General features: G+C 44.7%; 1 protein-coding gene across 4 annotated transcripts in view; it reads right to left on the bottom strand.

Annotated features, from left to right (window-relative positions):
• LOC119969393 (bactericidal permeability-increasing protein-like) overlaps positions 1-17,668 on the bottom strand; it is a 61,272-nt gene that overhangs the window by 11,225 nt on the left and 32,379 nt on the right. For 3 of the 4 annotated variants that reach the window (XM_038802974.1, XM_038802976.1, XM_038802973.1), the window contains exons 8-12: positions 16,543-16,634; positions 15,835-16,011; positions 15,402-15,461; positions 15,060-15,227; positions 14,895-14,962 (exon numbers count right to left, since the gene is read on the bottom strand). In XM_038802974.1, the coding sequence (XP_038658902.1) occupies positions 14,895-14,962; positions 15,060-15,227; positions 15,402-15,461; positions 15,835-16,011; positions 16,543-16,634 (565 nt within the window). The remainder of the gene's footprint in view (positions 1-14,894; positions 14,963-15,059; positions 15,228-15,401; positions 15,462-15,834; positions 16,012-16,542; positions 16,635-17,668) is intronic. The other variant, XM_038802975.1, reaches the window with a different exon arrangement.

Genomic DNA, 17,668 nt, shown 5'->3' with positions numbered 1-17,668 from the left:
AGAAGGAGGCCATTTGGTCCATCGAGTCTGCTCTGTCGTTCAATGAGATCATTACTGATCTGAAATGATAATCGTCAACTCCACTTTCTCGCCTTACCCCCATAACCCATGGTTCCTTTACTGATTAAACATCTGTCTATCCCAGCCTCAAACATACCTAATGACTTGGCCTCCTTAGCCCTCTGCAGTAAACAATTTTATAGATTCACTAAAAAGAAATTCCTTCTCATTGTAGTCTTAAATAGATGATCCCTTATTCTGAGATTATGCCTTCTGGTCCTAGACTCTCCCACAAAGGGAAACAACCTCTCCGCATCTACTCTATCAAGCCCTGAAGAATCCTATACGTTTCAATAAAGTCACCTCTCATTCTTCAGAAATCCAATGAGTACAGGCTCAACGTACTCAACCTCTCCTCATAAGAAAATCAGTCCATACCTGGGATCAACCTAGTGAACCTTCTCTGGACTGCCTCCAATGCCAGTATATCTTTCCTTAGATAAGGGGACTCAAACTATTCACAGTATTCCAGGTGTGATCCAACTAGTGACTTGTATAGTTTGCACTGTAACACAGTGGTTAGCACTATTGCTTCACAACGGCAGGGACCCGGGTTCGAGCCCTGGCTTGGGTCACTGTCTGTGCAGAGTCTGCACGTTCTCCCCATGTCTGCATGGGTTTCATCCGGGTGCTCCGGATTCCTCCCACAAGTCCTGCAAGACGTCCTTGTTAGGTGAATTGGACATTCTGAATTCTCCCTCTGTGTACCCGAACAGATGCCGGAATGTGGCGACTAGGGGATTTTCACAGTAACTTCAGTGCAGTTTTAATGTAAGCCTACTTGTGACATTAATAAAGATAATTATTATTAGTTTTAGCAAGACTTCTCGATTTTTATACTCGGTTCCCTTTGAAATGAAGGCCAAAATTCCTTTTGCTTTCCCTATTACCTACTGAATTTGCATGCCAGAACTTTGGTATTTATGCATGAGGACCCTCAAATCCTTGTGTGTTGCAGTTTTCTGCAGTCTTTATCCATTTATATAATATTTAGCTCCTTTATTCTTCCTTCCAAAGTGCATTACTTCACAATTACCTACATTACACTCTATCTGCCAAGTTTTTGCCCACTCACTCATATCCCTCTGTAGACTCTTTGGGGTGATTTTCTGTCTGTATTGGCCCAGTACAAATCCCGCTATGTTGGGAAAATTCAGTGCCAGGTCAAAAACGGTTATCCTGCAAAACAATTTATGACCATCCTGAGGCCTTCCCGTTGGTGCAAATTGGATGGGGGAGAAGATTGAAGTCAGATGTTCTGGCCTCACAGAATTTTCCCACCACCAGTGGGACGCCAGCCGGGCTACTGGTCCTTCAAAGCGTGGACCAGATGCGATGGAGTTTGAGAGGGAACCAGGGGGTGACTACCCCTCTCCATTTAACTCCAGGGAGCTTAAGGGCACAGCAGCTTCTGGCCAAATGCCTTGAGGGGTCATTGAAGGGAGCTAGGGGCTCAGGCTGGAGGAAGAAAGGTTAGGAGTCTCCCCCTAGGATGGGGGTTGCTTTGGGTCTGTGAATACTTGAAGCCTGTTTTCTTTCATGTTTGACACCCCATAACAGAATAAAGCACAGCTGCAGCTTGTCTGTCCTAAAATCCTCTCACAGGACAGAGCCATTCTGCAGCTTGTCTCTTGGAGAAGCATTTCACTTCCCTTCAAGGGAATGACTAGGCTCTGTGGCTTCAATGTTCCAATATGCCTTCTTTTATCCCTTTGTACTTGCTTGTTTATATACAATTTCACTTGTCTTGAAGTTTCAATGGGCTCTGCAGTTTCACTGTTGCAGTAGCTTGCTTTCATCCATTTGTACTTGCTTATTTATATTCAACTTCACACCTCAATGACTTATGAGCCTCTGCAGTTTAGCCAGCCACTGCCTGCTTCATAGGACCTAGAGAGAGATTGTTTACATTGAATTTCACACTCAGAAACTCTCAAGAGCTACACTTGGGGCCTGCCGTGTGTATGTGTGTGTGTGTGTGTGGGGCGGTGGGGGGGGGGGGGGGAGGGGGGCATTGTACTCCCTGGATGGTTGAGTTCATGGCAGGACAATGCCAGGGTCACCCTTGCACTGTGACCTGGGAATGCCAACTTGGCATTGCCAAGGGGTGGAGCCGAGAGGGGGACCCATTGGGAGGGTCCAGGTGCCAGAGATCCTTGGGAGGAGGGTTGATGCCAGCATTCATTGATTGGGGGGGGGGGGGTCCTGATATTTGTGGTGGGGAGGAGGGGTGCCTTTAACATAATTTTGAGATCTCTGTGAAGCCTGGCTTGCTGGTGTGTTTAGGCCCCACCCCTCACAATACTGGCACAAAACACGCCCCCTTCAAAAAATGTGGCCAAATATGGGAAGTTCTCATTGGGAAGCCTGCCTATTTCTCTGGAGAGAAACATGCTGGTTTTCTGATTGAACCTGACACTTTGCATTTTGGGGGGAAATTCCAGCCTATATGTCATCCTCAAACTTGATAATAGTAGATTCACTTCCCTTGTCCAAGTCATATATTTATATGTGGCCCCAGCAATAATCACTTATGCCCTCCACTAGTTACAGGTTACCATTCTGAAAATGCCCCTCTGATCTCAACTGTCAATCTTCTAATAGTTAGCCTTTCATCTATCCATATTAATATACTAATATAGGGGTGGCACGGTAAAACAGTGGTTAGCACTGTTGCTTCACAGGTCCAGGTTCGCAGGTTCAATTCCCGGATTGGATCACTGTCTGTGCGGAGACTGCACATTCTTACCGTGTCTGCGTGGGTTTGTTCCGGGTGTTCCGGTTTCCTCCCACGGTCCAAAATGTGCAGGTTAGGTAGAGGGATGGCACGGTACCAGAGTAGTTAGCATTGATGCTTCACAGCTCCAGGGTCCCAGGTTCGATTTCCGGCTTGGCTCACTGTCTGTGCAGAGACTGCACGTTCTTCCCGTGTCTGCGTGTGTTTGTTCCGGGTGCTCAGGTTTCCTCCCACAGTCCAAAGATGTGCAGGTTAGGTGAATTGGCCATGATAAATTGCCCTTAGTGTCCAAAAAGGTTAGGTGGGGTTACTGGGTTACGGGGATAGGGTGGAGGTGTGAGCTTAGGTGGGGTGCTCTTTCCAAGGGCTGGTGCAGACTCAATGGGCCAAATGGCCTGCTTCTGCACTTTACATTCTATGGTTTTATTATATCAACCCCAACACCATGGGCTCTTGTTTTATTAAGTAGCCTTTTGTACAGTATCTTATCAAATGCCTTTTGGAAAGCCAAATATATTACATCCACTGGTTCCCCTTTATCAATCGTGTTCATTATCATCTCAAAGAATTCAAATAAATTGGTCAGGTATAATTTCCCCTCATGAAGCCAAGCTGACTCTGCTTGATTATATTACACATTTCTAAATGTTCTGTTATTACATCCTTTATAATGGACTGTAATATTTTTCCAATGACAAATGTTAAGCTAACAGGCCTATAGTTATCTGGTTTTTGTCTCCCTCACTTTTTGAATAAAGGATTTACCTTGACAGTTTTCCAATCCTCTGCGACTTTTCTGAAATTTCAGGATCCTTGGGAAGATTTCTACCGGTACATCCACTATCTTTGTACTTACTTCCTTTAATATCCTAGGATGTAACTCATCAGGTTCACTGACCTATCGGCTTTTAGCCACATAGGTTTCCCTGGTACTTTTTCTCCATCGATAGTTATTGCATTTATTTCCTCTCTCCCCCCTACCTTTTACCACTTTATTATTTATTATTTTTGGACTAGGCTTTTCACAGTAACTTCATTGAAGCCTACTTGTGACAATAAGCGATTATTATTATGAGCGTCTTCTACAGTGAACACTGACACAAAGTTTTTTGTCATTTTTATAAATGACCTGGAGGAGGGCGTAGAAGGATGGGTGAGTAAATTTGCAGATGACACTAAAGCCGGTGGAGTTGTGGACAGTGCGGAAGGCTGTTGCAGGTTACAGAGGGACATGGATAAGCTGCAGAGCAGGGCTGAGAGGTGGCAAATGGAGTTTAATGCAGAAAAGTGTGAGGTGATTCATTTTGGAAGGAGAAGGAGTAACAGGAATACAGAGTACTGGGCTAATGGTAAGATTCTTGGTAGTGTGGATGAGCAGAGAGATCTCAGTGTCCACGTACATAGATCCCTGAAAGTTGCCACCCAGGTTGATAGGGTTGTTAAGAAGGCGTATGGTGTGTTAGCTTTTATTGGTAGAGGGATTGAGTTTCGGAGCCATGAGGTCATGTTGCAGCTGTACAAAACTCTGGTGCGGCCGCATTTGGAGTATTGCGTGCAGTTATGCTCGCCGCATTATGGGAAGGATGTGGAAGCATTGGAAAGGGTGCAGAGGAGATTTACCAGGATGTTGCCTGGTATGGAGGGAAAATCTTATGAGGAAAGGCTGAGGGACTTGAAGCTGTTTTCATTAGAGAGAAGAAGGTTAAGAGGGGACTTAATTAAGGCATACAAGATGATCAGAGGATTAGATAGGGTGGACAGTGAGAGCCTTTTTCCTCAGATGGTGATGGCTAGCACAAGGTGAAATAGCTTTAAATTGAGGGGAGATAGATATAGGACAGATGTCAGAGGTAGGTTCTTTACTCAGAGAGTAGTAAGGGCGTGGAATGCCCTGCCTGCAACAGTAGTGGACTCGCCAACATTAAGGGCATTTAAATGGTCATTGGATAAACATATGGATGATAAGGGAATAGTGTAGATGGGCTTTAGAGTACTTTCACAGGTCGGCGCAACATCGAGGATGAAGGGCCTGTACTGCGCTGTAATGTTCTATGTTCTAAGTATTTATTTAACTCCTCTGCCATTTCCTGGTTGTGGCTCAGTGGCTAACACTGCTGCCTCACAACTCCAGGGTCCCAGGTTCTATTCCAGCCTTGGGTAACTGCACGTTCTCCCTGTGTCTGCATAGGTTTCGTCCTGGTGCTCCGATTTCCTCCCACAGTCTAAAGATGGGGGGCCTCACGGTAGCATGGTGGTTAGCATCAATGCTTCACAGCTCCAGGGTCCCAGGTTCGATTCCCGGCTGGGTCACTGTCTGTGTGGAGTCTGCACGTCCTCCCCGTGTGTGCGTGGGTTTCCTCCGGGTGCTCCGGTTTCCTCCCACAGTCCAAAGATGTGCGGGTTAGGTGATTGGCCATGCTAAATTGCCCGTAGTGTAAGGTTAATGGGGGGATTGTTGGGTTACGGGTATACGGGTTACGTGGGTTTAAGTAGGGTGATCATTGCTCGGCACAACATCGAGGGCCGAAGGGCCTGTTCTGTGCTGTATTGTTCTATTCTATTCTATGTGCAGGTTAGGTGGATTGGCCATGCTAAAGTGTCCCTTCGTGTCCAAAAGGTTATGTGGGGTTACTGGGTTACGGGGATAGGGTGGAGGTGTGGGCCTAAGTAGGGTACTCTTTCCAAGGGCCGGTGCAGACTCAATGGGCCACATGGCCTCCTTCTGCACTGTAAATTCTATGATTCTATGATTTCCCCCAGTCTCGTTCTCTCGGGGCCTACGTTCACATTGGCCTCTCTCTTCCTTTTTGTATATTTAAAAAAGCTCTTACTGTCCATTTTCATACTACTTGCAAATTTACCCTCATAATTTATCTTCTCCCTCTATTATTTTTTGGTCAGCTTTTGTTGGTTTTTAAAACTTTCACAATCCTATGGATTACCACTAATCATTGCCACATTGTATGTGTTTTCTTTCAGTTTAATACAATCCTTAATTCCCTTGGTGAACCATAATTGATTAATCCCCTTCCTAGAATCCTTCCTCACTGGGATATATAAACGTCTGCCATTGCTGATCAACCGTCTTTTCTGCTAAACACATTTCCCAGTGCACTTTAGCCAACTCTGCCCTCATTCCTTTATATTTACTTTTATTTAAGTTTTGCACAGTTGCTTTGGACTTGGGTTTCTCACTCTCAAACTGAATGCTAAATTCTACCATAGTTGCGAGGGATCTTTTACTCAGATTGTTATTTTTAAAAAAATATTTTTATTCTCCTCCTGTTTCACACATTTTCTCCCAAATTTACACCCAACAATAAACAATAATCAGTAATGGATGTAATGTCAATCCCCATATCAATAACAACGATCCCATCCTCCAGCCAAACCCCAAACATTAGCCCGCATGTTAACATAAACAAATGACAAAAAGGAATCAGGAACCACCCATAGTCACCATTAACACATACAGTCCCTCTCCCCCCCCCCCCAACCCTCCCAGCCAAACCCCCCCCCCCAATATTTGATGTAATGCAATTCTCAAAAGTGCATAATGAATAACGCCCATGAATTGTAGAACACCTCCATCCTTCGCCTCAGTTCAAATTTGACCTTTTCAAGCATCAAGAATTCCAGCAGGTCCACCCGCCATGCCAGGGCACAGGGTGGAGAGGTTAATGATTAATATGCAGCCTTTTTTTACATGCTCTCATTATCTCTTGATATATTCTCTGTCCTACAATAGAGCTAGCCGATAGACTACTACCAGTGTCTGCTTCCTCCTCTTAGTTCTTACCTTCACCCATTTGGATTCTACATCATCCAATCGAAGATTATTTCTTGCTATCATTCTTAATCCATCACATACTAACAAAGCTACCCCACCACCCTTTCCTTCCTGCCTGTCCTTACGAAAAGTCAAGTACTCCTGAATGTTTAGTTCGCAGCTTTGATCACCTTGTAACCGGTCTGTACAATGGCTATAAGATCATACCCATTAACCTCAATTTGAGCCAATAATTCATTTATTTTGTGCCGAACACTACCTTCGTTTTTAAGTAACGAGCCATTAATTATGGGGAGATGGTGACATAATGGTATTGTCACTGGACTGGTGATCCAGACACCCAGGTTCAAATCCTGCCACAGCAATGGTGGAAATTTAATCCAATAAATATCTGGAATTAAAAGTCCAATGATGACCATGAAACCATTGTTGATTGTCATAAAACACCAAGCTGATTCACAAATGTTCTTTGGGGAAGGAAATATGCAGTACTCACCTGGCCTGGACCTCCAAAATTATCTAGTACTGTATCAAAAACCACTACAAAGTCTAAGAGGAAAGGAATCGATGGACCACCGACATTGACCCAGGCAAATGGCAAACCCAACCCTGTTGACCCTGCATAGTCCTCCTTTCTAACATCTGGGGCCTTATGCCAAATTGAGAGAGCTGCCAAGCAACAGCCACACATAGTCACACTCACATAATTGTATCTTACAGATGACATCCCAGATGCCAGCATCAACATTCCTGGGTATGTCCTGTCCCACCAGAAGGACAGACCCAGCAGAGGTGGTAGCATGGTGGTATACAGTCAGGAGCGAGTTGTCCTGGGAGTCCTCAACATCATACTGGACCCCAAGAAGTCTCATTGCTTCAGTTCAAACATGGCTGATTACAATGTACTGGCCACTGTCAGCTGATGAATCAGTACTGAGGGTGGCAAGGACACAGAATATACAAGGGTGGGGGAACTTTACGTCCATCACCAAGAGTGGCTCAGTAGTACCACTACTGACTGAGCTGGCTGAGTCCTAAAGGACATAACTCTAGATTGGGTCTGTGACAGGTGGGGAGGGAACCAAACAAGAGGCAAAAACATACTAGACCTCATCCTCACCAACCCGCCTGCAGCAGATGTACCTGTCCATGACAGTATAGGTAGGAGTAACCACAGCACAGTCCCTGTGGAGACTAAGGCCCTTCTTCACATTCAGTATATCCTCAATCATGTTGTGTGGCAAACAATCGTAATAAATGGAAGAGATTCAGAACAAATCTAGCAACTCAAGACTGGGCTCTGTGGGCTATCTACTGCAGCAGAATTGTGTTCAACTACAATCTGCAACCTCATGGCCCGACATTCCCCCACTCTACCATTGCCACCAACCCAGAGGATCAACCCTGGTACAATGAAGTGTGCCGGAGGGCATGATAGGAACAGCACCAGGCATTCCGAAAAATGCATGTCAACCTGGTGAAGCTCTTTGTTCTCATGGTTTTACGCTTATTTATTTTTCTTGTTAATTTATTGTTTTTGTATTGGAGGGGAGGGGTTACTGTTTTTCTCTGTTGTGATAAAATTTGTTGTTGAAAACTTGAATAAAAATTATTCCAAAAAAAAAGGAAGGACAAAGCCGCAAGCGACAGTCTGACGGCAAGCTAAGGCCCAAAACCAAATTGTAAATAAATGCCTATAAACATGTGCCTCGGCCATATTGGGGAATGTAAAATATGTATGCCGGTTAAAGGGGGCGGCCACAGTTGTTATTATGAAGATGCTTACCTGTAAATATACATGTTAATTTTTGCGTGTTTTTTTTCTAATAATTTGTAATTTGTTGGATATAAAATATGAAAACTCAATAAAAAACATTTCCAAGAAACCTGGTGAAGCTACAACACAAGATTACTCCCGAGCCAAACAACCTAAGCAGCAAGTGTCTCAGCGATCCCACAACCGATGCATCAGATTTAAGCTCTGAAGTCCTGACACATCCGGCCACGAATGGTGGTGGACAATTAAACAACTGACTGGAAGAGGAGGCTCCACAATTATCCCCATCCTTAATGATGGAGGAGCTCAGCACATATGTGCAAAAGAAAAGCTGAAGCATTCTCAATAATCTTCAGCTAGAATGTGGCGCCGGAATGTGGCAACTAGGGGCTTTTCACAGTAATTTCATTGAAGCCTACTCGTGACAATAAGCGATTATTATTATTAGAAGTGCCAAGTGGATGATCCATCTCGGTCTCCTCCAGAGGTCCCCAGCATCACAGATGCTGGTCTTCAGCCAATACAATTCACTCCATGTGATATCAAGAAATGGCTGAAGGCACCGAATGCTGCAAAGGCTAATGTTCTGGCAATAAAATATTCCCAATTACCAGCTGCGCCATTAGCCAAGCTGTTCCAGTACAGCTACAACTCTGGAATCTACCCGGCAATGTGGAAAACTGCCCAGGTATGTCCTGCATACAGTAAGCAAGACAAATCCAACCCAGCCAATTAACACCCTATCAGTCTACTCTCCATCATCAGTAATGTGATGGAAGGGGTCAACAGTGCTATCAAGCAGCACTTACTGAGCAATAACCTGCTCGCCCACGCTCAGTTTGGGTTCCGCCAGGATCGCTTAGCTTCTGACCTCATTATAACCTTGGTTCAAGCATGGACAGAAGAACTGAATGCCAGAGGTGAGGTGAGAGTGAATGTCCTTGACATCAAGGCAGCATTTGATCGAGTAGGATATCAAGGAGCCCGGCTAAACTGGAATCAATGGGAATCAGGGGGAAACCTCTCCGTTGGTTGGAGTCATACCTGGTACAAAGGAAGATAGTAGTGGTGGTTGGAGGTCAATCATCTCAGCTCTGGGACATCATTGTAGGAGTTCTTCAGGGTAGTGTCCTAGGCCCAACCATCTTCAGCTGCTTTATCAATGACCTTTCTTTCAACATAAGGTCAGAAGTGGGGATGCTCACTGATGTTTGCACAAGTTCAGCACCATTTGCGACTCCTCAGACACTGAAGCAGTCCATTTTCAAATGCAACAGGACCTGGACAATATCCAGGCTTCGGGCTAACAAGCGGCAAGTTACATTCGTGCCACACAACTGCCAGACAATGACCATCTTCGACAAGAGAGGATCAAACCCATTGTCCCTTGACATTCAATGGCATTACCATCACTGAATCCCCCATATTAACATCCTGGGGGTTACCGTTGACCAGAAACTGAACTGGACAAGCCATATTAATACTGTGGCTATAAGAGTAGGTCAGAGGCTAGGAATCCTGCGGTGAGTAACTAATTTCCTGACTCCCCAAAGCTTGTCCAGCACTTATAAGCACAAGTCAGGAGTATGATAGAATACCCCCACTTGCTTGGATGAGTGCAGCTCCAACAACAATAGCACTCAAGAAGCACAGCACCATCCAAGACAAAGCAAGCTGCTTGATTGACACCCCCTTCCACAAACATTCAAACCCTCTACCATTGACGAACGGTAGAAGCCGTGTGTATCATTTATAAGACGGACTGCAGGAACTCACCAAGGCTCCTTAGGCAGCACCTTCCAAACCCACTACTGCTACCATCTAGAAGGACAAGGGCAGCAGATACATAGGAACATTACCTGTTGGTTCCCCTGCAAGTCATTTATCATCCTGATTTGGAAATACACTGCTGTTCCTTCACTGTCGCTAGGTCAAGATCCTGGAACTCCCTCCCTAATAGCACAGTGAGTGTACCTGTGTACCTACACCACATGGACTGCAGTGGTTTAACAAAGACTTGTCCAGGACTGCCTGGAAGTCTCTCTTGTCCTGCCCTTTGGAGTACTTTGAAGGAGTTGAAGATTTCTGTTCCACTTTCACCCGCAATGGTGAGTAGAAGATCTATCTTCTCAGCATCGGCCACGCCATCTAGGTTGGATGCTACCATGTAAATCTCAAATCTCTGCTTGAACGCATGCCAGTTGGCACTGAGATTGCCATGGTACCTGAGCTGCTGAGGAACCAGAATCTCGATCATCTTGCCTGGGTGCTGTTGCTGGTAGTCACGGATCTTGCTGAGTTGAACTATATAGATTTTAACAGGCACACCTGGCACCATGTTGTGTTATGCACGCTGCGATAACACAGGCTGCAACTTGATGCAGCTTTGACCAAAAGATACTCCAGACGTTGAAGTAAATTTGATGCAATTTATTGAACTATTAGCACAGTTCTCTATGAGTTTGACTCTCCTGCTAATCTTGCTATAGTAACTCAGTCTAACTAACCAGTCTGCTCTAAGCCACGTGGTGGGTGCGATGCTTCTGATCTACCCCTGTCCTACTCTCCAAGTGTCGCCTGCGGAAAGAGACAGAGCATGTGTGCCCTGTCCTTATATATGGGTTGTGTAATGCCCCCTAGTGCTAGTGTCACCTCTGGTGTCTTGACTGCCCATTGGTTGTGTCTTATTCTGTGTGTTCATTAGCTGTATGTCTGCATGTCATGACGTCTCTGGGTCTCCCTCTAGTGTTTACTTAGTCATAGTGTATTTACATTAATGCCTTGTGTATTTACAGTGATGCCTATCACCACAGACACCACCATCGATTTTGGTCTCTGTAAGGAATTGGAGGAGAGAAACTGACAATCAGTTAGGGCTTCCACCTCGGGACCCTCAAATCACTCAACCCTTCCCCCACTCTTCGTCCCATCCTTCTTCTCAGAGTGTCATCCACTGAGCCAGTTGTGCTGGAAAACCTCACTCTGCACTCACTCCCAGTCACAGCAGGAAGCCCTAGACTCCAGGCCTCTGCTGGGAACATTAGGGAGGCCATGCTCAGGTGCTCTCCCCTGATCCTCGCACTCACCCTTTGGTTACGAGGATAGGGCTTTTCACAGTAACTTCATTAAAACCTACTTGTGACAATAAGCAATTATTATTATTATCCCCAGTGCTGAAGCCAGCTCTTGAATGTTCGATTGTTGGCTGCTACCTCTTCTGTATTGGCACTTCCAGAACTCAGGCAAACTGTTTAGGCTTCAAAGTTTGATAATCATCATCTGAGACATGACATGTGTACCCACGAGAAGCCGCTTGAGAATGTTTTGTTTGTTAAACAGTCAACAGTAACAAAGATTTGAAAATCAACTATGTAATATTCCACTCATCACACTAACCATTAAACAACAAGGAAACGTCACCGTCCCATATTGGTACCAACCCCAAGCTATATCAGCTCATTTTCTCAAAAACAAACACACGGTATCACCCTTTGCAGGTTCCTCAACAGAGGTGGAGAATAAGCCTGAGAATGTGTTATCATGTCCACAATATGTTGTAGGAATGATCTGCCCACCAATGTGTAACTTGTTCCACGTATCAGTGCCATTCTCTGTCTAGGAACCACAGCTGTGCAGGCCTCTGCCACCGCCCAATCTCACCGGAACAAAATCCTGGCACCCACATATTCCACTGGTGCTCAAGGTGCCGTTGAACATTCTGGACTTCCAGCAGGTTTAACCCATGGTGACGTGCCAGTTACATGCAGCATTCGCCACACCAGCAACAAAAGCATCAGCAACCTGAGAAAGCATTTTTTCAACAATGTCATTAGGTGATCTATTTGGTTCAATGTCGCGCACCGGATCCCGCAGCGTCTTCGTGCTTCAAACCAGATTGCCTTCTGGACTCATACATCCCCTGAGCCCGGTGTTCCGCGGTGGTTAAATCGTACCCATAGTTACTCACTTCTTTTTTTTTATTAAAAAAATTTTTTTTTTTTTTTTTTTTTTTTAAACAGTACCCAATTCATTTTTTTTACAATTAAGGGGCAATTTAGCATGGCCTATTCACCTACCCTGCACATCTTTGGGTTGTGGGGGCAAAACCCACGCAAACATGGGGAAAATGTGCAAACTCCACACGGACACTGACCCAGAGCCGGGATCGAACCTGGGACCACGGTAACATGAGGCAGCAATGCTAACGACTGTGCCACCGTGCTGCCCAAGTTGCTTACTTCTCAAACAACTGTTTCTATCGCCTCCTAATTAACTTCGTACCACAGCACCTAGACCAACTCCTGATCTAATATAGTCATAACAATGATTTGCTCCAACTTCCTTTACCAAGATCCCAGAACAAAGTTGCAATTAAAGTGAAAGTGGCCTTTGTCACCAATGCAATGTGGTTTGTCAACAATTAGTAGCCTGTTTGCACAGTGACTCATCAGGCTGGATTCTTCTGCCTCGCCCACCACAAGAATGCCATGGGCGAGACGCGGACAATGGAGAAGTCCATTGACCTCGGGCGGGATTCTCCAGTCGCTGGGCAGATGCGGCTGCAGAATCCTGCCCATTGTCTGAAAACTAAGCTTCTAGTTCATTATGAGCCAGTTTTGTATTCCTACCAAAGACCATTTTCACTCCATACATCTCAAGACTATATCCCAAACAATCATGACCCGAAACAGTCACCAGACTGCCTCTATTTTGAATTTATGAAAGGATATTTTGATCACTTTATGGCCTGTTTGATGAGGTCTTATCTGAGGTCCACTTCATGTTTGCCATGCATATAAAAGATTTGCTGAATATTTTATATTTCTGCCTTGTTCTCAGGTGTATATGAGTCAGTCTAGGATGTACATTGTTTGTAACCTACAGAAATAGCGAATAAGTAACTTGAAGCCAGTCTGTGCTGTGCCCAGCAAGAAAGAATCCAAGAAATAAACCATGACAGTGCTTAATCCTAACTTCTAGGTATTGGTGTTTGCGGAGGGGCTGGGGTCACTGCACAGTATCTGGGAGTTTCAGGAAGTGGTCACCCTTCTGCCACAGAAGATGCAGGGTGAGAGAGTTGGTAATCACCAGGTAGGCTAAGAGGAAGGCACTGGTAATGGTTCTCGTCACCCAATTGTTAGCTTTGAAAACAGGGAACAGTGATGACACCCTGAGGAAATGCAGTTAGAATCAAACCCCTGGAGTGAGACACGGTGGCACAGTGGTTAGCACTGCTGCCTCATAGCGGCAAGGACACGGTACAATCCCGGCCCCGGGTCACTGTCCGTGTGGGGTTCGCACATTCTCCCCTTTGTCTGTGTGGGTCTCGCCCCCACAACCCAAAGATGTGCAGATTAGGTGGAATGACCACGCTAAATTGCCCCTGAATTAGAAAAAAATAATTGGGTACTCTAAATTTACTGGTGAAGATTTGATTGCAGATTGTAAGATTGGAAATGTAATAGTCACAGGGGTTTTGATGGTTAGTGTAACCACAAACATGATTGCTAAATGGAGTGTTACCTCCCTGGTGCTCGGTTAAAGGATATTACTGAGTGGGTGCAGAACATTCTGTTCGGGGAAAGAAAACAAATGACGTAGGTAGAAAAAGCATTGAGGGCCTTCGGGTAGATTTTCAGGAGCCAGGAAAAGAATACAAACTGGACTTCAAAGGCAGTTAATCTTGGGATTACTCCCAGCACCATGCGAACACAGAAATAGGAACCATGCAGGAAGGAGGTTTCAGAATCTTTGGACACTGGGCCAGTTCTTGGGAAACCAGATTGGCAAAATAGTAAAAGTGACAAGCGAGATACTAAATCGATGTCTGTAAATCATAAGGTCGGCGAGGTGTAGGCATAATTTGCTAACTGGGATTATGATGTGGTTGCCTTAGCAGACATGACTTAAACAAGGCCTGAGATGAGTTCTTAACATCTGGTTACAGGCATTGGTAGAAAAGGCAAGAGAGGAGGGATCCAAAATAATATTGACATAGGATGTTACAGTTTTAAATAGTTATTTATTTTAGACAGTTCCAGGACTGAATCCATTTGATTTGAATTGAAAAACAGAAGTACAGGCCCACTGACTCCCTTCTTGACCACGTTGTCTCACACAGGAAGAGACCCACACAGACACAGGGAGAACATGCAGATTCCGTACAGACAGTAACCCAAGCTGGGAATCGAACCAGTGTTCTTGCGCTATGAAGAAACAGTGCTAACCACTGTGCTACCGTGCCACCCTAGTTGCACTGCCACAAGTAAGATCACTTGGAGATGTTAAACTGAGGCCCCTTGCTCTCTTGAGGGGGACATAAAGGATCCATCAGTACTATTTGAAGAGCAGTTTGGTGTCCTGGTCAATATTTATCCTTCGACCAACATCACTAGAAGAAATTATCGCATAATTTTCTCTTTGCTATTTGTAGACCTTGCTGTATGAAAATTACTTCCACATTTTCCTACATTACATATGTGACTGATCCCATGAAAGGCGATATAGCAATGAAAATTTTTCTTTCTTACCTGCTGAGTTTCAATGATCCAGCCAGTTTCATCTGAGAGATAGCCATCTTCATTGACACGCTAGCACACTGTTAACAGATAAGAGGATGTAGTAACATTTCTTATGGCAATTGTAAACATATTAAGATGCATCGCAGCCAAACAAGATTTCACAACTGCACTCACAATATCCAGGACAAAAAGTGGAGCAAGTGATGAATTCGGGAGGATTGCAAATGTATCGATAGCACCCCATACTTCAATGGTGATGTTGTTTGGTGTAGCCTTCATAATAGGCTGTTGCTTGGCATGGAGGTTCATTAGCATCAGCATGTTGGGAAAGAGCTTCTCCACCTGGAGGAAAGCACAAATAATTAATCATCTTCTTCCCCTTCATAGTGAAAACAGAGTTTTGTCATTCGGAGATGATACCCAGGGTGGAGGGGATTGGTAAAGGGGGGGGGGGGGGGGGGGGGGGGAGCCTTTATTATCAGGTAACAAATTATGCAAACCTCGAGGAGGGCTTACCTGAGGGATTAAATTACCAAAACTTGATGTGTTTAATCTGATAGGAGAATGTTTTGGAAGCTGGAGAAAACAAAGAGTCAATTAACCAAAACTGTCACAGGATTTGGTGCGATTACGTTATCAAACAATTAAAAAAGGTTTCATTCAATACATTACAGCATCTGGCTTACAAATGTTTGAAATTCTAACCACCCGCACGCCAATGGGACCATCCAGTCCAAATCCAGAGGAATCGCTGCCCCAGGTTCATCTCCTATTCCAGTTGTTCAGCAGCACAGAACAGATGTTCCTCCAATGATCTAACCGTCCAATGTCCAGCAATATTCCATTTGGAAAAACCCGCCCAGTCAGCAGAGAAGTGGAATTTGAAATAATATTAGTGCCTCTACTTCAGGGACTACTCTGGCCATGACTGAACAAAGTCTGTACGTACCATATCATCAGTGATGTTCAGGTGTAAGGCACCAGCTCCATAATAGGCAAATCCTGCTGAATTTGCAAAGAAATCTGACAATCCCAAGTACATCATGTGATCAGCTTGTTTGGAGAGGCTAACTGGAGGTGGACTGAAGGGAGGCTCCTTATGCTGTGCTGCATTGTAAAATTCACCCTGCAAAAAATGATTTCATACATCAAACTTCAGATACACAATGCATACTCTCCATTGTTCTCAGAGGCACCAGGCCATTGGGAAGGGATGTTTGTAGAGCTAGCGAATTTGAATATTTGGACATATCTACTCAGCCTTTTTCCAAGTCCCTAGTGTACAAATTATCTTCTGAGAACTCGAAGTAAGTGGCAGAAAATGCAGCAAAGGTTAGTGATAACAGGAACGGATGGATAGGAAACCGGTGAAGGGACAGGGCCTTATTGGTTAGGATCCGAATTACACTTCACTCAGATTATTACAGTTGACATTACTGGGTAGGTCACTGGTTACTCACGCTACAAACCAACCCACAAAACGCAGGGAAATGGAGGAAAAATTCCAAAAACATACAACATAGTCCTCCAAAATGCTACCAACTCATAAAAATAGCCTTTAAAAATGGGCTATGATCAAGGGTCACACGGTCGCAAACACACATACTGTCACACACACAGAAGCGCACACATACACTCATCAGTAATCAGTGGATACCTTAAAATCCAGGTCCATGAATGTGTTTGTGATAGCAATTGGATTAACCAGCGAATAGTCAATCTCAGCATACTTGTCAACATGAGAGGAGACTGGAGAACATAGAGAGAAAAGAATATTGTATATCAGACTGGGTACCACTGAAAATTAGACAATTATTGCCCATGTATTGGTCACATTTCCTCATTCTCTGGAGAGGCAGTGGCATAACGGTATTGTCACTGGACAACAAATCCAGAAGACGCAAGGTAATGCTCTGGGTCCTGGGTTTGATTCCCACCACTGTGGAGGTGAAATTTGAACTATAAGTCTAATGATGAACATGGAGCCATTGTTAATTGTCATTTTTTAAAAATCATCTGATTCACTGATGCCCTTTAGGGAAGGGAATCTTTTGTCCTCACCTGGTCTGGCCTACATGTGACTCTAGACTCATGGCCAAGTGGTTGACTCTTAACTGCCCTCATGGATGGGCAAGACATGCTGGCTCAGCCAACAATGAAAAACACCCCACAAATTCCACCTAAAGGAAGGTTTCTACTAACTTGTTTACTAAAAGTTATGAACTTCTAAACTCCGCAGCAGTTCTGCTAGATAAGCTGCAGAGCTGGGCTGAGAGGTGGCAAATGGAGTTTAATGTGGAGAAGTGTGAGGTGATTCACTTTGGAAAGAATAACAGGAATGAGGAATATTTGGCTAATGGTAAAATTCTTGGTAGTGTGGATGAGCAGAGGGATCTCGGTGTCCATGTACATAGATCCCTGAAAGTTGCCACCCAGGTTGATAGGGTTGTGAAGAAGGCCTATGGTGTGATGGCCTTTATTGGTAGAGGGATTGAGTTCCGGAGCCATGAGGTCATGTTGCAGTTGTACAAAACTCTAGTACGGCTGCATTTGGAGTATTGCGTACAGTTCTGGTCGCCTCATTATAGGAAGGACGTGGAAGCTTTGGAACGGGGGCAGAGGAGATTTACCAGGATGTTGCCTGGTATGGAGGGAAAATCTTATGAGGAAAGGCTGATGGACTTGAGGCTGTTTTCGTTAGAGAGAAGAAGGTTAAGAGGTGACCTAATAGAGGCATACAAAATGATCAGAGGGTTAGATAGGGTGGACAGCGAGAACCTTCT

Source organism: Scyliorhinus canicula, chromosome 7, assembly GCF_902713615.1.
Source record: "Scyliorhinus canicula chromosome 7, sScyCan1.1, whole genome shotgun sequence".
Taxonomy (NCBI): domain Eukaryota; kingdom Metazoa; phylum Chordata; class Chondrichthyes; order Carcharhiniformes; family Scyliorhinidae; genus Scyliorhinus; species Scyliorhinus canicula.
Note: the sequence above shows the minus strand (reverse complement) of the source record. Positions and strands in the feature narration are given on the sequence as shown.